The sequence below is a fragment of the Nipponia nippon genome, unplaced genomic scaffold, assembly GCF_047370975.1.
Source record: "Nipponia nippon isolate SJK-2023a ecotype South Korea unplaced genomic scaffold, ASM4737097v1 scaffold_4, whole genome shotgun sequence".
Classification (NCBI taxonomy): domain Eukaryota; kingdom Metazoa; phylum Chordata; class Aves; order Pelecaniformes; family Threskiornithidae; genus Nipponia; species Nipponia nippon.
Genome location: NW_028262358.1, coordinates 93,738,513 through 93,761,981, shown reverse-complemented (window position 1 = coordinate 93,761,981; position 23,469 = coordinate 93,738,513). Strand labels below are relative to the sequence as shown.

The 23,469-nt window shown below is 38.3% G+C and overlaps 1 protein-coding gene across 5 annotated transcripts in view; it reads left to right on the top strand.

Annotated features, from left to right (window-relative positions):
* SMAP1 (small ArfGAP 1) overlaps nucleotides 1–23,469 on the top strand; it is a 103,469-nt gene that overhangs the window by 51,503 nt on the left and 28,497 nt on the right. For 3 of the 5 annotated variants that reach the window (XM_087775377.1, XM_087775379.1, XM_087775382.1), the window contains one exon: nucleotides 3,309–3,389. In XM_087775377.1, the coding sequence (XP_087631503.1) occupies nucleotides 3,309–3,389 (81 nt within the window). The remainder of the gene's footprint in view (nucleotides 1–3,308; nucleotides 3,390–23,469) is intronic. The other 2 variants (XM_087775378.1, XM_087775381.1) reach the window with 1 other exon arrangement.

Here is a 23,469-nt window from a genome sequence, read left to right as displayed (position 1 = left end):
AATATAGAATTAATTCAGTGACACTTCTGTTAACTCATACTAGTTTTAATATCCCTTCTAGCTGGGATATGTGTGTATGTGCCGATGGTACATTTACTGTTTAGAAGGGCCTTTGAAAAACTTAACACACAAGCAAATAGTAGATGAGGCATCATTTGTATGAACTTTCAGTAAATGTCACAATTTGCAACGATAATGAAATACATTTTTTTTTTAGAATGTGAATGTGCAATGTTAGGATCTTTTGGATACTTCACTCTAAATTGAGACTGTATACAGTATATGAAATAACTTATGATCTAAACATAAATCATGTTTTTTCTTTGAAATGCAGAAAATGTGGACAGATGCTATAAATTATTTTAATTCAGCTATATTTAAACATTAATTAAAATTTAAATGATAGTGTCATAGACTAGACCACAAGCCTTGGTGAATTTGACATGTGTTTTAAATTGTACCAGGAATAGCAGCAGCCACTTAGAATGAAACTTGCCTTTCCTCTCTTACCCGCCTCTCTTGATGCATTCAAATTTGGAAATTCCTCTGTGTAACTAGTATGCCATGTTGTTGTAAATGAATCTCGGGGGGAAAAAACCAAATAATTTTTGTTTAGAATTTAAGACCAGTATAAAACCAATTTCATTTTATTATCTTCATAGTCCTTTTGACTGCTTTTGCAAGTAATGAAACACTTGAGTTGAAGTTCTGGCATGAATACAGCATCTCAGAAATGTTTTTATTTAGTCTGAATTCATTTTTACCTAATGGAGCTGAAGCAGAAAGCTTGCATATTGAAATTGTGAAGTGTGAAGATGAAGGAGTTATGGGTTTTCAAGTCCACAGGGAAAATGAAGTGAATGAAAATAAAGTCACTGGGAATCGAGACAGTTCCTGTAGGCTTTGTGAGGTGCGGAGGCAGAAACACGGGCGAACAGTTTATTTTAAGTCTTCATATTTTCACTATGAAGCTGTCAGGGATTTGTTAAGGGCAATGAGAAGCATTTATTTATATTTGGTCACCTTTATGGAATGTTTGCCATATGAAACTTACTGCAAGCCCTCCTCATTCTCAAAGTCCCTGAAGAATAAAAGTTCCCAGATAATTTTTCCTCTAGAAGCAAGGTTTGTCTAACAAAACATATTTAAAAAAAAAAAAAAAAGTTGAAGTCAAACTGGAAATCAGGACATCCTGAAGATGATCGTATGCAAAAACTTTAACTCTACTTTCACTTAAACATATTCAAGTAAACTTAAGGTACTATATTTGAAAAGTAAGTGTACTGTTATGACAGTTGCAGCAACCTTTCCCAGGAGGAGAGGAAACAAATCGCAGTTATCTAAGATGTAGAAAAGCTTCCACAGGAGAAGAGATTAGGTTTATTTGAATTATTCAACTTGGGAAGGTTGAAGTAGGGACAGGGAATGAAAGACTTTGGGAAAAGTTATTGCTCTGACAGTATACGTGTGTGCTGTACATGATTACGGTCACAGGATTTTGAGAGTCTTTAGAATGCAGGTTGGTACTAGGATCAGTGACACAGTAATGAAAGAAAGGCTAAGCTTTGTTTGAAAGGCACGGCTATGCATTTGTAATCTTAGTTCAGTAAGCCTGCGAGTCTTAGGTTATTATGATGGCCTCAAAATAAAACACCGCTCTATGCTTGTCCTAGTCATACAGATTTTTTCTTGAACACCTGGCACTGCCGCAGGTGAGATAACAGTGTTGGCTGGGCCTCTGGTTTGAACTACTATGCTCATTTTTGTGTTCCTAATGTTCACTACAATCTAAGCTGGTCTCTGTTTCTTTTCTTCAAAGCAGACATTCCAAATTCCCCTTTCCTGCAGGTTCGTGACTGTGGCCATTGCTTCCTATTGCTGGAGTGACACCCACGCTGAAGCAGGTGCTCGGTGTGGTAGTCTCACTTTCCAGGACCCGAGCGTTCAGGCTAATGCCTGATGAAATAAGTCACGGGGGTTAGTTGGGATTTGAGTAACCTCAGTTAAGTAACCCCAATCCATCTGGTGAATATGGTGAAAGTTTTGAGAATTGATTATTTGAAATTGTGAAGAATGTGTTACTTGTGTCCCCCTGTGCCCTGTCACTCCCCCCCCCCAAAAAAAAACCAAACCAGTAGAAAACTCCCTTTATCTTAGTGTTAGAACTATTTTAACCAAATGTCATGTTACAGAGATTTAAAAATTGGATGTTAAAAAGAAAATAAAAATCCTTGTTGACAGAAACCTGTAGCCTAGTAATTAGTTTTATTTTTAATACTGGAGCTGCACGGACAGTTATCTAACCTCTCAAACTTCCTCCTAATATTGGGAAACTCACTAAAAAATAGCGTCTTGTGGAACAAAGCTGTTTTGAAGCTTTGAACAAATGACTACTAATGACAAAAACTAATGACTGAAAGAACATTTAGAAGCTACTGTCTCATCTCCTTTATTGCATATGGTAAACTCCTGTTCCATCCATTTTAATGTTCAAGTATACTCACTAGTACTGAACTGCAGTTGTACAAGGTAAATGCAGGCAGATTGCTAGGTTCAAAGATCACTACTAACACTGTGTCAAAGCAATTGCTGGCCTAAAAAGTTCGTATCTTCTGTATGTTATGATGCCTTAAGGAATATTTTATGCTTTTCTTCAGTCAGACTGCATCTGTAATATTGCCCCATCTATTCATTCAAAACTAAAGTGAAAAAACTTCTGTAATGTCATTATAATGTGTTCAGTGTAAAGGGATCTCTTATGTTTTCTCCTTCTGGAACAACTTAATGTCTTATGACTCAGCGGGTCTGTCATATGGCCCAAATCAACTTTTTACACTCAGGAGTATTTTTTTAAGATTTCTAGATCAGCTTTTAAAAATCAGGAACTCTGCAGAAAGCTGCATGCAAATTACCTTACTGTAGTTCTTTGGTCAAAAAGATCGGTATCTGTCCTAACAGCCAAAGTTATCAGAGTTAATGGAGTACTTGTAGATGTTTTTTCTTTTCAGATCTGCTTAGCTTAGGAGAAGCAAAACTGGTTCTTTTTTCCTTCTGCTTATAACAAGAAATGCAGATGAGCAGGTGAAGTAGTGAATTTCTTGAATTGTCAGAGTTACAATATTTTTAGTAGTACTGTTTGAGCAAAATGAGTCACTTCTGGAAGCAGAGCAGATAGAAGCGTAAACTCTGAATTGAAAGGGAGTAACTAAAGATCTCTGTTTATATTCTGTATGACTGTGGGCATTCAATATATTTGCAAATGCATTGTTATTGAGTATGAGCAAAATGCCCTTTTTTTTTTTTCCCAGAAGGAAAAAGAAAAAAAGAAAGAAGAGAAAAAGAGAGAGAGAGAATCAGAAAAACCATCAAAACAATTAGCAGTTGAAAAGGTAAGAATAGTTTATTTTTTCCTGTTATTTAAAAATTACACATAGTATTAGACATGTACAAAGATTTTTAAAAATGAAATTTTTAATATGTATGTGTATATGTGTGTATATATACACGTGTGTGTGTGTGTATGTATGTATGAATAGTGATCCGGATAATCCACATGAATGGTTTACTTGTGCCGTTGCTTGCATACAGAGGTTGGTTGACCATACAAAAAGGAATGTGTTTGGGGGAAGAGGGAAGTGAGTTAAGATTTGTTAAGATTTAAGCTCAGATAATTAAGGTTTTTAAGATGTACCATTGCTATTCTTGCACAGAAAATTTTCAATTTTGTTGAGTGCTGTATGGTCACTTTCATAAATGAATCCATTTTAAATGTAAGTGTATAATTTATAGAATTGAATTGATAACTCTGGTCTAGGTAACTTGAAAATGTTCAACTAGATCATGTCACAAAACATGAAAGACAAACTAGCTAAAGTGCTTCTTTACGCAGCTATATTAAAGCATAATGAGCAGCCTTAGCAATGTAGGTACAATTAAATCACGTACGCTTCTGTACAGAGTTAATATTAAACAAAAATGGAATGGGTAATTTAAGTATTAAATGCAATAATTTCTTCTAAGACAGATGTCCTCTCTCAGATGATGTGAATCCGTTAGTATGTTCTGATCTGCAGCGTACTCCGCAGAATGCGTTGGAGTGTCCATCTGTCAGTTTATTCCCCAATAGTGCTGTGTTACAATCATGAAAAATGTTGTGTATTCACACATTATGATTCCAGATGTATTTCTAGTTCAGTTTTCAAATAGAAGTTGTTTACTTTGCATAATAAAACAAGATACAAAAACATGTGCACACTTGCAGGGGAAAAAAGGCCCTCCCCGATACAAATATCGTTTTTTCTGAAATTGGAAAGCAGTTTTGGAATAAGTTAACGCAGAAGCAAACTTTGTTATGACAATTTGTGCAGCTTCACTGAGGTAGTGAAAAAGAATATCCTTATTCGTATGATAGGAGGTTAAAGCATATTTAGGGATGACAATACAAATATTAAAATTGTTGATTGTTGAAGTTTTACAAGGGCATCCAGTCAGATGTTTTATTCTGGTCCTTAGAACAATAGACTTCAGTTATAAAGGCTAAAAACATTTCTGTGGTTTGGAAATCTTAACTTTCTAAAACCCAAAGGTCTAGTTTTGGTCTGGGGGAGAGAGGGTTTCCCTTTGCAAGGATGCCTGAACCTTGTCACGTGGCTGGGAATACTTGGTTAGGTGAGGAGAAAAGATAACAGTGCATAGTTACAGCTGAGGGCCTACACTAATACTTGAAATAAAAACGAATTCAAATGCTGCTGATTAGATTTACATTTGAAATGTCATTAGATTACCAGTTAATGATTAAGCAAGTAAAAAGAAGTATTTTGATTTTAAATGCTTGTACTACAAAATGTGGAATTTGGTAAATATATCTGCATTAGATAACAGTGCTGTTGTAACAGCTGCAAAACATTTGAAATACTGCAGCATATTTCATTTCATTATTAATGTGTCAGCACTGATTGCTCAAATGGAACTCATCTGTGTGTCATCTTTTTAATTGAAGAGATTCGTTAAGCTTGGGCTTTTCAAGGCTTTTAAGGATCATTCAAAATAAACTATTTTTAGACACAGCCTGTAAACTTTACACATTTTAAAATTGCAGTCACTTTCTAGAATCCAAAGGAAAGAGACCTATATCAAATGCTTGCATTTCCATTGGAAAGTACTAGTGAGATAGAGGATGGAAAGGTTTTATTTGTATATATGGAATAATACATTGCTGGTTTTGTGCTGTGATTCTGCTTCAAGGAGCTGATAAACATTATTATTCTTCTTAGTCTGACTAATAATGATACACATCACATCTGGTTAGAGACCATCTATAGGATATTTTAAATGTTGCATGTTGAATCAATAGGGGAATGCTGGCATCTTGACCGTACTATCATGTTTTTAACAACCACATCAAGCAGTAAATGGCTATTTATCCCAGTTCTCAGCTTTCTGGAGAAGGAAACAGAATATGAGAATTCTTTGGACATATGTGAAGTCAGTGGTCACCTTTATTGCAGGCATGGTATGTCCCAGTGTAGACATTCCAGGCTTGGGAAGCTAATGAATTAAAAACACGTGACCAAGCAATTGGCAGTTCTACCACAACTTTGAGACTGCTCTTGATTAAGGTAATTCAAGCAGTGTTTTAGCCATCCTGTAGAGGAATCAGTAAAGATGGAAAAAATGACAGGCTTTAAACTAGTAAAAAGTTGAAAATGAAGCTATAGAAAACTTCATATCTCTTTACAAGTGTCATGTATTCCTACAAGTCTGAAGTTCCTAGTGTCTTCTTTTTTATATCTTATCTCGAGTTTAAGTTTCGTAGCTCTTAAAACAAGAATATACATCCTAAAAAATTAAAATGTTCACATTCAGTTCTCATGTTCAGATCTCTGCTTCGTAGAACTGACCAATCTCCTCCTACAGCTGCGTAAGAGCCTTTCTCTGGTGACTAACTGATCTTGAGCCTTTAACAAGCTGAACGTCTAACATGATTTCTGTTACATTTTCAAATATTGCTGAAAGCTTGTAGCATTGATTTAGTAAACTGCATTATTCCAGTATTGCATTAATTTCTCAGGTAATTATGGCATAAAAGATACTTTGTTGATTAGAATGCTTTGATAAGTAGAAAGAACAGAAAATCATCTTTTAACTGATTTAACAATAGTGAGTTTTCTTACTGAAATTGTTTTTCAGTAAGAATCATCATGTCTTTAAAGTGGGTTTCACGGGAAACATTTTTATGAACATTCGAGTTGGAGAGAGTGATTTCAGGCATAGAGTAGAATTTCCTCAAGATACAGAGATCAGCTGCAGAACAGTAGTTTCAAGGATACTTGTTTGACTCTCTTTTTCTGGGCTGTTCCACTTTCTGTGACAAAATTACTGGGTAATTTTTAATATAATAAGATCTTACTATGTCAGCTACAGACTGAGTCTAGTCTGGTGATTAGCATTTTATTGGAAGCAGCCAACAGTGTGATGTTCCTCATCAGATCTGCAGTATTTTTTAATAAAATAAAATAAGTGACATTATGAAACTAATGGCAGCTGTAATGTTTTTTTCAGTCTAACTGAAGAAAGTTGAGAAACTTGCATAACTTACCCAGGGTCCTTCTTCCCCCTCTCCCCATGCCATTTCCACAATTACAGACCTCAAGTTTGCTCAGTGCTCATGCTTAAAATAACCTTTTCCTTACAGTTACTTTGGAGAAAAAAAAAAACAGATTGCATGAAAACTGCTGGAACAATTATTACACACTTCTTCATTACATGAAAACTGGGGCCAGGTTACGTGGAGCTGAGATGTCCAGTCAAAGCCCAGCTTGTTTGCAAGCAGCAGAATTTTAGCAGCCAATTTTAGCAATATAAAATATGTTGAATTGAAAGAATAAATCATCAAACTGAGCTAATTGCATGCTTCTTAGTGCTTCTTACGGGTCAATAGCAAGGCAGACTGTCATGCAATGAAAGCAATTTTTAGATGTTCTGTACATACAGTTAAGTTCAAGAGATTTTAAATTGGCTAAAAAAATAAATCTGATACTTTAAGAGCCCATTTCAGTAGTGGGGAGGGAAGAAAGTTGGTAGCTTGTCCACCAATCTTACTTGTTTCGTTGATGGTAACACATGAAAATTTTTCATTTGTAGATGAGAAAAACCAGCTAGGCTTTTAATAGCTGTTTTTTAAACTTCATCATCCTGCCCCCACCCTTTCATCAGCTGCTGAGGAGCTTTTCCTTATTAATTACTCCTTTGCACAGCTGAAGTTGGTGAAATTTCCCACGTCAGCCATGATTTTTTTTTTTTTCCTCCTTTCTTTTCTGCCTAAGCTGACTGAATGCATTCTCCATTTGGGAACAGAGTAAAACACTGACCTCCTTTTTATTTGTTGTATGTCTACTGAGTAGGATTTTTGTTCATCCTCAGGTAATTGAATGTGCTCAATTTACAGTCATTTGGTGACTTCAAAAAGGATATGTAGCCTACATGTTCTACTGGTGTGTGAGGGAGCTACCAAAGCCTCATAGTAGTTTTCTGAACTAAAATTAAAACTGTGCGATCATTTTAAGTAGAGTTTCTGCTCATAGCACAGAGGAATACTTTAGGTAAGCTCCATGCTGCTTCTTCATGGTTTTAAACTAAAAGAGTAGATTCAGAGTAGATATAAGGAAGAAATTTTTTACAATGAGAGGGTAGTGAAACACTGGAACAGGTTGCCCAGAGAGGTGGTAGATGCCCCATCCTTGGAAGCATTCAAGGCCAGGCTGGATTGGGCTCTGAGCAACCTGATCTAGTTGTAGATGTCCCTGCCCATCGCAGGGGGGATGGACTACATGACCTTTAAAGGTCCCTTCCATCCCAAAGCATTGTATGATTCTATGATTCATGCAGCGTGTTGGAGCAGGGTCTGCGTGCACTCCATTCCACCTTGTACCTGTTTTTGACTGAAAGGAAACATAGAAGGGAAGGCGATGGGGTGTAGTCTGGTCATCCAGGCTGAAGGATCAGGGCTCTGAGGGAAATGGCTGGTGTGTGAGCTGTGGAGTTTGGGTGCCCCAAGGATAAATGAGGCCATCAGAGCTGCAAAGGGTGGAGTGAGGAAGGCTGTGTTTGCAGATGATCAGATGGTATGCTCTCTGCCGAATGGACAGGAAGCTCTTCATGCATTTGACAAGACTGCTAATAAAAGTATGTTGCATTAAGTACTGCATTTAGTAAAGTACTTCCATTGCACAATATTTGATTTAGAACAGAGACCTTGGATTGAATTGTATGAATGAGACTTCTTGAATTTCAGAGCAGCTAGGGGAATTCTAGTTTTTTTGAAAACATACCTTTTTATGTCCATCTGCAGTACAAATTCAGATAAAAAAAGGCATAACTAGGTTTGGTGTGCTCCAAAAGTAAAGGGGGAGAGAATTCACATGCCTAAAACTTCCAGATTTTTGTAGGGTTCAACTTTTTATATAGTTTTAATTTTTAAATAAAGAAAATCTTGACGTGCTTCAGTGCTAGCAATCCAGAATTAAGCCAGAAGTGTTTTGGAAAACTGTCCCTGGAAAACTGGACAAGTATTTCTGATATCCAAAATTATAAATTTCAGCTAAGTCTGTGTCACTGAATGCTTTGATAGTGCTTGGATTCAGCACTGTGCAGCTTTCTGTGGTGTTTGTTTTAGAGGTTTTGCATCAGTTGAAGACTCTCATGAAAGCGCTGTGATGGTTTCACTGTAAAATACTGCATATTGAAGGCAGTAATTATCGTGAAACCACATCTAATTTATTGAAAGTAAGCCCTTTTAAGACAGATTATGTTGTATTGGGACAGTAAAGTTAAATGGTGAGGATGTAAAGAACAAACTATTTTTTCTTCACAAACTACTTGTGCTTTTGCGAACTAATATTGACATTCGAAGTTAAGACTTTTCTCATTCTGCTGAACATATCAGGATGATGAATGTTTCTGAAGGATTGCAGCAGTTAAACTTGATTAACTGAAGTACTATTTGACACTGTAAGTTTAGTTTGTTTTATTAGATTGCATTTTGAGTTTGAAATTGGCTCTTTTTTGTGTGTAGAATTGATTTAAGTGACAGGAATGGGTCAGTTAGAGGTTATCTTTCAATGGTAGTATATCAAATGCTGTTTTTCTTCCCCAAACTGGAGACTAAATTGCCAGCTTAAACTCAGCAATAAAAGTGAACTGCTGCCTCTCAGTCAGCTGGTACCAACCAGCACCAGATGGCCCGCGTTACAGAGGTGCTGACATAAGTTTATTTGTATTTATAAAGTGTTAGAAAATGCCTCAAATAAAAGTGAGGGCAGATCATATTAGCAGCTTTTCCCTTTCATATAGGGAAAAACAATATGTCAAATACTCATTTAACCAAATAGGAAGAACTTACTGTAGCTTCTTAGGGTAGTGGTTTTGTCTGTTTGTTTTTCCCCCCAAAGATAGCTAAAACTTCCACAAAAATCAACCTGTCTGGGCAAGTGAGATGAGGAACTATTAGTCCCCATTAGTTCTCTGGGGATGTTTTTTACTTACCCGAAGTATTCCAAATTATCATCCTAATCATTTTGTGGAAGGAGAAATGAGTTGGAACAAATAGTGCTCTAGTGTTCTTCATTTCTTTAAAACTACGTGGCATTGTGAGAATGCCTGGAAGAATGAAAGCCCGCAAAATTTGTGGTGTCCGCTTAAATGCCAGTTTGGTGGAAGTGTTACTTCCTAAACACCCTAGTGTTTACTTTTAAGTTGTAGGAATAAGTTGACTTACAAATATTGACCTGAATGATAATTTAAATACAGAATTACATCATAAATATTCTAAATGTTTTCTTTATTTTGATACTGTGTTGATGATATATTTGCTAAATCACTTGAATAGCTGTTAATAATATGTTTCCCTAGACTTCTAAACATTATTTTCCTGAGTGATTTCATTTTTAAATGTTTTTTCTTTATATTTTTATATAAAATGTAATAGAAATTTAAATTATGATATATAAGCAATTAAATGTTTATCACAGGAACAGAAAAAATAGAAACGCGTTTTGCCCTCTGGTTGAATACATAGTCTTATTTATACTCTTAGTCCTTGTTTTCACAAATTCAGACTAAGTACATATGAATGAGTTAAAGCTCAGGACTTAGGAGTATGTGATAAGACACAGGACAACCTGTTTCCCTGCCTCCCACCCCCACAGAGGGTGAAGGGTTTTAAGGCTTCGTGTTCCCTCGGTTTGCGTTTTATGGACCTGTCTCGGCCTGGTTTTACATTTCTAATCATACCTTTTCAGTCTTGTGGAAGAGATCAGATTATTTTGGGTTCTTTGGTTGCTTCTAATGCTAATCTGGAGAAAGGCAAATCAAATTAGATTCTTCCCGAAACTGCGATTCATTCCTTTTGCAGGTAACAAAGGACTCCTTATGTTTGAGGATTGCCTTGAAAAATAGTCTTACTTAATGAAATTAATCTGTCATGGCTCTCATTACGCATTGGGAGTTGTAGACAAAGGAATTAAAAACAGGTATTGCAGGTAGAAGCAATTGAAAGAAAACTCTTTTTTTGTCGGATGGGAAGAAGGGTATTTGTCTTTTTAGTGTTGGAAAACGAGCCAACCTACAGGAAGGGTATCGTGTTTTTTTCCTCAGCCCAGTGTGTGTTCTTTGTATCAGCTTGATTCTCTCAACTCTGTTCTGCAGCAAAGCAGTATTTTAATGTAATTTTTTTTTTTTAAATTCTATAGAAATGGAATCTTAAAACTATAAGAACAAGCTTGGGTTTGGGCTACTTTGGTTAAATTGGCCTTTGTTTAACTTGCCAAACTATTTTTAACAAAAAGTTATTGTTAGATGTGCTTAGTTTTAATTCATCCTGTTATATTTTTGCTCCATGCAGGGTCAAAATCTAAAATTGCCCTGGGTTTTCGGTTGGTAATACTTACTAACAGGTGGCATTTTCAGGTTTCTCCTGTTTGCTTGTGATAAGCTTCACATTTTTTCCTGGTGACTTTGAGACAATTAGGAAGGCAACATCTGCATATACTTACATATATATTGAACTGAAAAAAAGTGGGCACATTTAAATAAACATGAAATAATCAGCCTTATTCATGGGTGGATGCTATCCTTAGATAAAAACATCTGTATGACCAATACTTACTCGTTCTGAGACATTTGAAACCACAGGAGCATGTGTGGTTGAAAGTGCAAATATACAATCTCATCTAAAAAGTTTTATAAAAGTTATAGTACTAGTTAGGAGATTGTGTACAATCAATCAAATGTGCAAGAACAAAAAGCATGACATTTTTACAGAAGTGGTACTGATACCTGGAACTGAATGTAAAGAAGGGTAAGGATTGGATGAGATGAAGTTGATAACAGGAAAAAGACATTTAATTTAAATGTCACTCAAAATAATAATCTTATCTTTTTTTGAATAATAGGCTTCCTTTGTTTTCCTAAAATAATGCAAGTACTGGAGCACGAGCAAAGCAATCAAGTGTCTTTGTGTGCTTTGTTTCATTTTACTGTGCTTAAGCTAGAACGTGCTTAAACTCCTCAGGGGAGAGATCTCACTCCACCGTGTGACCATCAAGGTGGGGCAATGGGGTAGTGGGAGGCACTGTCAGATGTGCAAATCTTACTTAAGAGTAAAGATAGTAACTCGGTTTTCCATAAAAAATAATTTTAGATGCCACTGGCAGTATTAAAAGCTACAACATTAGCTTAAGCTTTAAATTGTTTAAAAAAATCCCAAAATTCCATAAGAGGTTTCAGCAAGCTTCCAAACACTGTCATGCAACTTTCAGTGTCTTCCAGTTTAAATTCATAGTTGACATAGGTATTGATTGCATGGCTTTTTACTAAAAGAAATAAGAGTATTTATCTGGACTGTTGAATTTATGATGTTTTGATAGCTGCTCATGGCACTAGGACAGTTGCACAGAGAACTTTATGGCTCTGACATTCATCCTGTTACATAACTATGTCTTCACAGAAGTAACTCAAAGGTATTTGGAAGATAGCACTGTAGCTGTGGTAGGGATAAAAGCACGATAAGGTAGAAGCAGGATCTTTGACACAATTTGAAGGAAATGGACAAGTTCCTCGCTCTAGATAATTCTGTGAGATGATAAGTATGGTAGAAAATTAAGTCACCAGTTAGTTGCTCAAATAACTAGCATCTCTTTAATGCTAGATTCCTTATATATCAATCAACACTGTTAACCCATCTGCAATCAGTTGCTTCCCATCTCTGTTGAAAAAAGGTTTGCAACTGGATGAGCTTGCCTTTCAGTTTTACTTGACATTTTTCCTTTATAAAATTGCCACCTGCAGCTAGAAAACAGGGGCACTTCTGAGGTTGGTCCCCTTGCATGTCAGCGTACTGTTGAAAAATAACTCTGTCCTGCCTCTCTGCTCAGCAAGTATGGTCTCTCCCAACTTGAGGATATTGTACTTCATGTCAGAGCAGGGTACTGCAGGCTTGTCTGCTAGGCAGATAGTGTATTTTACACTGTGTAGTAACACAGGTAACTTCTGCTGAAGATAACCTACAGGTTTTTTGTCTTATATACTTAATCCTCAGTTTACACTGTAAGTAGATAGCGGTATATCTTTTTCCTTCGTTTAAACATAGACTTTTTTAGTGGTGTAAAAGAAATGGGTTTGGTTGAATCTCAGCATAAATGTTGAAATGGGTGCCTGAACAAGCAAGTCAGAGCCCTTGTAATATCACTTTGAAGGGTCAGTTGTAAAACCTCACAATATTTGAAGCTGTGAATCTAAAAAGTTTGAACGATCCTTATGTTTTGTAAGGATGATTTAAATATTCATTTTCAGAATACCCAGAAATTTCATATCGGTTCACATTATTTAAACTGGAGGAATAAAAGCAGAAAGAAGTTTGACTCATTTCCAGTTGAGATGTAGAATGCTAGGCTGGATTGTGGCTAGAATGCGTCTTGATAGTTGGTGTTAAAGATTACGATGATATGGAGGGTGAAGACGAAGAAAATGGAGTTTACTCAAGTAAAGGGAAATCCATTTTGGTATTGCTTGTGATAAGTTAAAATTAGTTAGCTTCTAAAGTAATTGTTTCAAAGTGGTTAACTTTGAAATGAGAACAAAATTGAAGAAAAAAACCCTGACTGGCAGAAGAAACTAATACAACTAACGGTCGTAGCTAATGATGTGTAAGTATTTATTAAACATGTCTCCCTCTTACTAAATTCTGCATTTGTGAAACAGAATTATGTACTTGTATATGAGGATGATAAAGTACTCGCCAATTTGCTCCTAACTTCTATAGCAGCAAAAGAAAGCAATGAGCTGATACAGAAGTAAGGAAAATTAACCTATGGTGTTATTTTGGTCTGACTAGCTATCAGTGACAGGATTGAATTTCCATGGAACTAATCGAGAGGCTTTTTTTAAATGCACCTCTATAGATATAGTATGGTTAGACTTCATAAAGTGTTTGTATCATACTGCTTTCCATAATGACAGAAAAGATGCAAGTACAGAATATCAGCCCAACACTCTAAGAAGCAGAACCGTATTCAGTAAAAAAGTCCTAATTCCGAGGTGGTTTATATGAAACAATAGTGTGATGCTGTAAGACTGTGTGACTAAAACATAAAGACTGCAAGACTCAGAGGAACAGTGATAGGGAGCAGAACCAGAATAATCTAATGAGTGAAAACAGAGCAGTGATCTACTTCTCTGAGGTCCATCGAAGGAGAGTGGTGAGGTGGGTCAAGGGAAGAGGTTCTTTCCCAGGAATCCCAGGCAAGTAAGGGGTGATTGCATACTAGGCTATAGGACTTATTATGGGATTCAGAGAGAAAAGAATTCAGGGATAGGGCAGAGAATATTGTGTGAAGCTCATTATGGGATGTTTAGGTGACAAACCAAAAGCAGGGAAGGGGAGGAATCAAGGTGTATTGAGGTGGAACAAGCAAGAGGAAGCAGGGCGGAAGGGGATAAAAAGGGCCAGTCACGTATATGCAGGTTGCTGGGCAGCATGCTAGTCTGAGCCCGCACTTGGTCACTGCAGGCTGTCCTGTAGTCTTGCCAAATTCTGTTTGCAACCATATTGTGTGTGAGTGCGTTGTCTCTCCTGTGTCTGTGTGTGAACACTAGCAAACTTGAACTACCAGACAGGAAGAATAAGAGGTTGGTGTTGGCCATTGGAAAGAGATGGCAGGTTTGAGGAACCTAAGGGTCAGCAACTGGAGAGACCGTCATCTAGAAACCAACTGTTGCAAAGGCAGCATGTCTAAGACCAGCTACTGGAGACACCCATATTGTGCTCACACACATGTGTAACTGCTAGCAAATTTCACGCTGGACTAGCCAGTGAGTAAGATATCAGCATCTGGAAAGATCTAAGGTCTGAGCTGGGGGCTGGCTAAGGGTGTAGGCTCTTGATATTGGATGAACTTAAGTTTCATGCAAAAAGCATTTTTCAGCAAAGCACTGTTGTTATAGGCAAGAAAAAGAATGCAAACCATACCTTCACAAATAGGGATAGAAAGCAATGCTTGTTTTGGATTGTTTTTTCACTATGAGCTCAGTCAGTTGCCATGCCTGAAACAGCTCATTCTTGTCTGGAGATGTATGAAGAAGGAATTACAAATATATACCCCTTAGTTCTAATTGGGTACGCTGATGTTGTATTATGTATGACTCGAAAGGTCTTTAGAAGGAAAGTTACAAAATAAAACAGTTTAATGAGGAACTGGAACTAATATAGTTGCATTATTGTAGTCTTGCCTAGGCTAATTAGCTCAATAGAAATGGAGTAGAAATATGTAAGCCAAGTTCATATAACCATAATATGCAGTCCTAAAACTGAAGATGTATTTAAAACAGCTTATAAAAATATGAACCATGTTTATTGCATTTCACAGCTTGCAAACTGAGGTGCATTAGAACACTTTGACCCTAATCTGATTTATAGATGTCGTAATGGGACACTGGATCAGCTACAGCTTTAAGATGGATCTGCCTTGATTTTCTACTTCATAATGATTTCTTCTAAAAGATTTTAAAAATGGGGTTTATTGGATTAAAAATAGAATGCTTGGGTTTTATCTAAATCAAGTTCCATGACAAGATAATACAAAATAGGAAAAGGGTTGATAAACAGCTTTTCCCTCTGCCTTTTGTGTCCTTGTAAACAGGTTCTTGCTTTTGGGCTCAAATGCAGTCATTTCAAAGATTTAGAGCTGCACGAACTCTGCTCAAATCCTTGCCCCCAGAATCCCTAGAAACTGTGATACCTCTGCATTCAGACTATGTGCCTATCCTCCTCTGCAGTCTTGCCATCTCTAGCTCGGCTTTAGGTTTCTGCTTCTTGTGACTGTTACCTGGCAGTCATCTTGCAACCTTTTGACACTTTTCTTCAAGGGCCAAACTTAGGAGAAAGAGCTTGACCTCTTTCTTCAGACCCTATTCTGAATTTGTGAGCTTTATGAACATAATATATTTGAAAATGAATGCATACAACTAGTGTTTCAAATGTGGTTGTTATTATATAGATTTAGTACATGAATATAAGAATTTAAAGAGAAAGATTTAATCTTTGATATTTTGCCGTAGTCAAGACATGTACGAGACATGAAAGGTTTTAAGCCTTCTTGGAATACATTGACTAAAGTAAATGAGATCCGAGCTAACATTTTAAATTCAGTTAAAATAAAATGATAGTACTGGGTGGTCAATAAGTAATAACAAAGGAATAGTCTTAATCCACTTTCCATAGATATTATTAGCATATTAGCCTAGACCCAGATAAAATCATATTAATGGAATAAGATTACAGTGCAGCTGTCCGTTAGTTCTGCCATGAAGTTATTAATTCAAATGACTAAAGATATAACACGTTTTACCTAATCTTGTACAAGTATCTTGCCCTAACTGTGAAAATCTAATATAATCCATATCCATATACCCAGGGTTTTAAAGTGGAGATGTAGATCAAGGACCACTTGAAAATGTTTTCCTTTGGGTGTGTGTTTCGACTGAATGACCTTCACGTGTACAGAATCCTATTTAACAACAACAACAAAAAAGGCAGTTCAGTTTTGTTGGTTTGCTTGGTGTAAATGCCTTAAATTAGCTTACCTACATCAGCATGAGTAGTTCAGTGTCTGAGAGTGATTCGTTGGAATAATCACAATAGACTCTTAAATAATAAACTTACATTTTCCCCTTGGGTTAGCTGTTTGTTTGAGGTAACTCTAGTTTTATAAATAAGAGTGGCAGCTTTTTTTTTTTGTTGACATGCAGTTTTTTCCTTGCGGAGTCGCTGTAGTCTGTACAACTTCATAATGATACCACTGTAGTATATCTTGTGATTCAATATAGTATACTTGTTTTCTGGCTTTTTTGCTAGCTAGGCAAAATAGAAGTTCATCACTTGCTAAAAGTATCCTAAGTTTTGAAGAGTTAGTCTGATTTCTAAGTTTCTTCATATTTAGTTGCAAGTCTGAAAAAAATGCTGGTATCTTATAGGAGGGTAAACAGAACAACATGTTTCACCTTTAATGTGATTTAAATTCAATATTATGAGAGGATTCATTTTTACTTATTTACATGTCAGATACAAAAGTTGTAAAAACGTTCTTTAAAAATTCTAGGATGCCTACGTGAGTAATGCTTTAAATAGATATAGACTAGACTAACTTGTATAGTAGAAGTATATGAGCTGTCAGAAAAAATCATATCTACAAACCTATTGCAAGCTTATAGTAAATTAATAACATTTTCTCATATGGGAATTCTCAAATGTTTATGCTGTCTTGCAAGTTTTATTGCAAGCAGGTAATGAAGAGGGAAGGAATCCAATTACTTTATGCACAAGGCATACAATTCTTACCAAAGGAAGCAAAGGAAAGACTTTTGTTCAGTAACCATAGAAGCATCTATGAGCTCTAATGAGTAAACTGAAAATTGCTTTTAAGTAAGTTAGAAGTGCTTTTCACTAAATTATTTGATGGATCTCCTGCTTTCATAAAGCTTCTGGTAGTTAAGGTAGGGTATGGAAATAAGAAATGCATGGGTAGCCAGATGCATATGAAACAGACTGAATTCTAGATTCATATGAATTTTTCATTGAAGTAGAAAATTGAGGAAAATGTGCAGAGAAGTATTTTTTGCGTGTAATATTAAAGTATGAAAATAGGAGCAAATAACTGGACTGGATAGCTGATGGATCATATTTTTGACAATGACTGATACGTTGCTTCACAGTAGGAGAGATATTTACGGTAGTAACTTATGACTGCTCTGACTGGAGAGTTTTTCTGCTTCAGAGCTATTAGTCATGTGGCTTGCGTCTTGCACCATGTATGCTACCTCTTCTAATGCTCTCAGGTAATGTATATGAGAATAAGGTCAATGTTAATCCTAAATGCTGGTGTTGAAACCTGCTAAATTATTTACATGAACATCTTGTAGTAGTGAATTCAGCAAAAGTTCCACTTGTTTTTAAAGTATCTGGGGGGGGTTACATTTCTATTGGGCGTCATATGTCTTGTGGAACTGTTAAACCCTTAAAGTTTGTATGTGTGAAGATAATTGGCATAAGGTTACAGAAGCAGAAAATGGAAACTTGAATTACCTAACATTATTCTTTTTTCCCCCGAAGTCACTCATTTACAATGAAAAATAACCACAGTATTTTCACTGCGTGCTGGCACTTTTGGACCAGCTGTTACCAAAGAAGCTTGTTTCACCATTGTCAATTCTACTGCAAAATGTCCTCAGCTGCCTCTATCAGAGGACAGCAATCTGGTGAACAGGGATGTGCAGAAGAGTAGCCTGAAAATACGGAGTTCGGACTGACCATAGGCTCTGGAGCATATGGTCATATTAAAAAATGTTTTGAAAGGATTGCAGCGTCCTTAATAATTTCACAAACTTGCACTGCTTCTTGTAAGGCTTCTCCTCCATTGGTTCAGCTGGTTCCTGCTATAGTAATTCCTATAACATGCAACTCAGATCATGGGTTAAAACAATTTAAAGGTATTTCCATTACAGTCTCCACCCCTGGCCCCTTTGGGCCAGATTATAGGGTTTAACATTGCAATGAACTGTGCCCCTTGCTCCTAGCCTGGCTAGCAACAAGGTGTTCCTGCTATAGTAATTCCTATAACATGCAACTCAAATCCTGGGTTACAACAATTTAAAGGTATTTCCATTACAATCCCCACCCCTGGTCCCTTTGGACCAGACCATAGGGTTTAACATTGCAATGGACTCTTCTCCTTGCCCCTGCTCCAGCTTGGACCTATCCACAGACTGCAGTCCCTTAGGGGTTTACCTGTTCCAAGTGGAGCCTTCTCTATGTGCCACAGTCTCTCCAGGGGCATACCTGCTGTGGCATAGACTTATCCACAGCCACAGTCGCTTTGAGGTGCACCTGTTCCAGCGTGGCCTTCTCCATGGGCCACAATGCCGTCAGAGATATACCTGCTCCAGCGTGGCCTTGCCCACAGCCACAGTCCCTTCAGAAGTAAACCTGCTCCAGCATGGCCTTACCGATGGCTGCAGTCCCTCCAGGGCTGTGCCTGCTCTGTCATGGGCTTACCCATGGCCAGATGCTTTGAGGTGCTCCAGCATGACCTCATGCACAGCCACTGATGCTTCAAGGTGTACCTGCTGCAGCATGGACTTATCCACAGCCACAGATGCTTTGAGGTGTACCTTCTCCAGCGTGGATTTATCCTTGGGCCGCAATCCCTTCAGAGGTATACCTGCTGTGGCACAGACATAACGATGGCCACAGATGCTTTGAGATGTACCTGCTCTGGCATGGGCTTATCCACGGCCACAGATGCCTCAGGGTGTTCTTGCGTGGACTCATGCGCAGGTCGCAGTCCCTTTAACTCGAGTTCACACTGGAGCTCCAGCCTGTCCAGTACAGCAGCACAGAAACAGCAGCGATGCCCTGGCCATCTGCCAGCCCAGGCGCGTCGCCATTGCTGTTATCAAAATGTTCCCAGGCACAGCAGAGTTAAGACGATGAGCAGTACAGCTGTACAGCAAGCAGCAAAAGCAGCCACTAATGAGCACTAGACTCTCATATACAGTAAGGCAAACAAGCCCCATGGCAAACACAGAAGCCTGCCGATTAATAGCTAAACAGCAATAACAGCTATAAATTTGATCTAGGACATTTTGTTACAGTCATAATTAAAAAAAGAGAATGGGGATAACTGAAGAGCAATGTAGTTGCTGCTAGATCTGAATATTCTTGGTTTATTTCTCCTTCAAAGTCTAACACGTATCAGAAGACCTCACGTATGTTGTCTGTCCTGTCAACCCCGCAAGCTGGCATAAAGCTTTCCACTTCCCTCTTGTCTTTTACCCATCTTCTACACCTAGTAGCCAAACACGCATATGGGCACAGTGCTGAGAGTCAGGAAAGGACAAGCTGTTGTTTGGCAGAAAAGGAGCATGGGTAACACCAGCAATAGGCCTCATAGCATCCTGTTATATATGTGAATTTAATAGGTGTGTGATGTCAGTCATGGTGGCACTGACCCTCCTTTTTGTCTTGCCCATGAGATAACCATATCCCTTGTAGACAACATCATATGTGCTGTACTGTAATCTTCATACAGAGGAAGGAGGAGGATTGACTTGGCAATGTTTTCATTAATTTTCTTTTCTCTGAGGCATAATGAATTACTCATGTAATGGTTATCTCCAAAAATAACCAGCTGAACAAAATCTGATGAAATGCCTGACTGAGACACTGGACTTCCTATAGTGTGTGACTTATGCCTCAGGTGTTGTTTAATGTTCTTCTCAGTCCCATCTCCTGCAGACTTGCTGTCTAAGTCTCTGGGAGAAAACATAGCTGCTCGTTCCAGGGAGTGGGAGTTTACCTTTGGATGAGTCTACTGCAAAGCTCTGAAGCTCAGATTCAGGGCTTTGAGGCTTGTGTACACTAAGCTTCAATGGGAAAATAGAACTTGGGAATCACGATGATTTGTAGGGCGAGTTCCATAAATAGGTTGATTCACTTGTATCTGCTTGGCAAAGTCTATAGAACACTAGAGAAAGGGAAGAGAAGGTGGTTATGAAGAAAATGGACCAACAATTGGTCAAGTATTGCTGTCTGTATGTGTGTTTATATATGTGTGTGTGTGTCTTATGTGTAGTCCTTGAATTTATTAAATGAGGTGCTCAGAGGTTGGCTTGTTTTAACTAGCAAAACAAAGGCTAATAGAAATATGATTGCATAAAACCAGCAAAACTAAAATGATAGGGTTATCAAAAGTATTATGTCAGTATTGCATGTGTCAATGGAATGAGTTCAGAAGGCACAATGTCATATGGTATGGAATATCCCTTAGGTAGTTCAGGTCAGCTGTCCTGGCTGTGTCCCCTCCCAGCTTCTTACTCACCCCCAGCGTACTCACTGCAGGGAAAAAAGAAAAAGCCTTGATGCTGTGCAAGCACCTTTCAGCAACCGCCAAAACACTGGTGTTTTACCAACGCTGTTTTAGCCACAAATCGAAAACATAGCACCCTACTGGCTGCTATGAAGAAAGTTGAATCCATTCCAGCCAGACCCATACAGCCAATTAGTTTGCAAAATACATGGTATAAAGTAGATTTCAGTTCTCTTGTCCTTGTCAAAGGAATGTCCTTATTTACTAGAAAATTTGCTTTAGAGTAACATATAAGAGAGAGAGAAACAAATGCTGAGCATGATGTCATATGGTATGGGATAGCCCTTTTGTCAGTTTGGGTCAGCCCCCCTGGCTGTGCCCCCTCCCAACTTCTTATGCACCTGGTGCAGAACATGGGAAGCTGAAAAGTCCTTGACTAGTATAAGCACTACTTAGCAACAACTAAAACACCACTTGTGTTATCAACATTATTCTCATACTAAATCCAAAACACAGCACTACACCAGCTACTATGAATAAAATTAACTCTATCCCAGCTGAGACCAGAACATGGTATAAAAATGGGAGTCAGTCATCACTGGATACTAAATAGAGAATTGAATGAGAGCAGAAGCTTAGATGGAATTGTTTCCATGATAGCAACTTTGTCAGTTTTTAGTGCACAGCCACATGTGTTTGTCTTACATACTTTTAATAAAATGCAGTCAATACAGCTCTTAGGAAAATGTTATCCATGTGATTATCTAATATTTTGACAATTAGTCTACCTACTAAATTTTAAGTCAAAATTAAGATATTTTATTCAGGAGCAGCATTTGTCTTAGTCTCCTATGTATCACACAGTCTTTTCAGAAGAATAAAAATAGAAATTCTGATCAGACGATAGAAGAAAAAGCTACTCTTGACCTTAGTACATTCTTTCTTGACTCCTGCTAAGTACTCACCTTCCCATACTATCAGCATGGTATGCCTCTCAGGGGATCCTCTTAGCAACTGTTACCTCTCCTGCAGTAGAACTTGATTATTTTTCCCAGATCCCTTTTATTAAATATGGAGTATGAATATTGCATAATATTCCAGCAGAAGATACTTGCACTTAATTGCTGAAGCAATCCAAAGAGCTGCTACTAGAATGATCTCTGAGAGAGAGTCTCAGGAAGAGGCTACGGTAGATACAGATGAGACAAAATCCTATAAGAGGGAATGATTACTCATATAGGAAAGGGCTCGTTCCTACAAAACCAATGCTGAAACAGTGTTTTTATGGATTAGGCATCACACCAGACAAGATGGATGAGCCCCTGAGAAATCACACTATTCCAGAGAAGATTGCTTTATCCCCTTCTACTGAGAAAATCAAGAGATTGTTTAGGGTACCAGAAAGCATGAAAGGCCTTCAGCCTTGGCAAAAGCGTCTGCCAAGAGCGAATAAAATAGCTGAGCATTCCTCTGTCACTTGAGAGAATCATGGAATTGCAGAATGGTTGAGATTGGAAGGGAATTCTGGAGGTCATCTTGTCCAACTCCCTGCTCAAGCAGGGGTCACTTAGGGCAAGTTGCCCAGGTCTGTATCCAGACAGCCTTTGAATATCTCCAAGGAGGGAGAATCAACAGCCTCTCTGAGTAACCTGTGCCAGTGCTCGGTCACCCTCACAGTGAAAAAGTGTTTCCTGATGTTCAGCACAGGACCTCCTGCGTTGCATTTTGTGGCCATTGCTTCTGGTCCTGTCACTGGGCACCACTGAAAAGAGCCTGGCTCCAGCTTCTGCACACCCTCCCTTCACATATCTATATACGTTGATGCAATGCCCCTGAGCTTTCTCTTCTCTAGGCTGAACAGTACCAGATCTCTCAGCCCATATGAGAGATGCTCCAGTCCCTTAATCATCTTTGTGGCTGTTGCTGGACTTGCTGCAGTATGTCCCTGTCTCTCTTCTGCTGCAGAGCCCAGAACTGGACACAGCATTCCAGGTGTGGCTTCACCAGTGCTGGGTAGAGGGAAAGGATCACCTCTCTCAATCTGCTGGCAATAGATAACCTTCCTGATGCAGCCCACAGGATACCATGACCCTTCTTGGCCGCAAGGGCAAATTACTGGTTCATGGTCAACTTGGTGTCCACCAGGACCGCCAGATCTTTTTTTGTAAAGCTGCTTTCCAGCTGGTGGTTCCCCAGTATGTACTGGTGCCTGGGGTTGCTCCTCCCCAGGAGCAGGACTTTGGACTTCCCCTTGCTGAACCGCATGATGTTCCGCTCAGCCCATTTCTCCAACCTGTTGAGGTCTCTCTGGATGGCAGCACAACCTTCTGGCATATCAGCCACTCCTTCCAGTTTTGTGTCACCTGCAAACTTGCTGAGGGTATGCTCTGCCCCATCATCCAGCTCATTAATGATGCTGAACAGGACTGGACCCAGAATTGACCCCTGACGTACACCACTAGTGACTGGCCTCTGATTAGACTAATCACCACTCTCTGGATCTGGCCATTCAGTTTTCAGTCCACCTCACTGTCTGCTAATCTAGGCCATCACCTTCTCTATGAGGATCTCACAGGAGACAGTGTCAAAAGCCTTACCAAAGTCAAAGTAGACAATATGCACCGCTCTCCCCTTGTCTACCAAGCCAGCCATGACACTGTAGAAAGTTATCGGGTTGGTCAAGCATGACTTCCTCTCGGTGAAGCCATGCTGGTTCCTCCCAAACACCTTCTTGTTCTACACGTGCCTGGAAATGGTTTCCAGGATTAGTTGTTCCATTACCTTCCTAGGTACTGAGGTGAGGTTGTTTGGCCTGTAGTTCCCTGGATCTTCCTTCTTGCCCTTGAAGATAGGAGTGACAGAAGAAAGTACTTAGGTAAAAGGTTAAAAGGACGGTTTTAAAAAAAAAAACCACAAAACAATAAAGGATTACTGTATCCCAGTTACCTGTCATCTACATGATTGCAAAAATTTATGATGCCCATACTGGATCTGAATAATGGGTGAGTCCCTGCTCCCCAGATGCTTTATAGGTGAAAATATTTACAAGAGG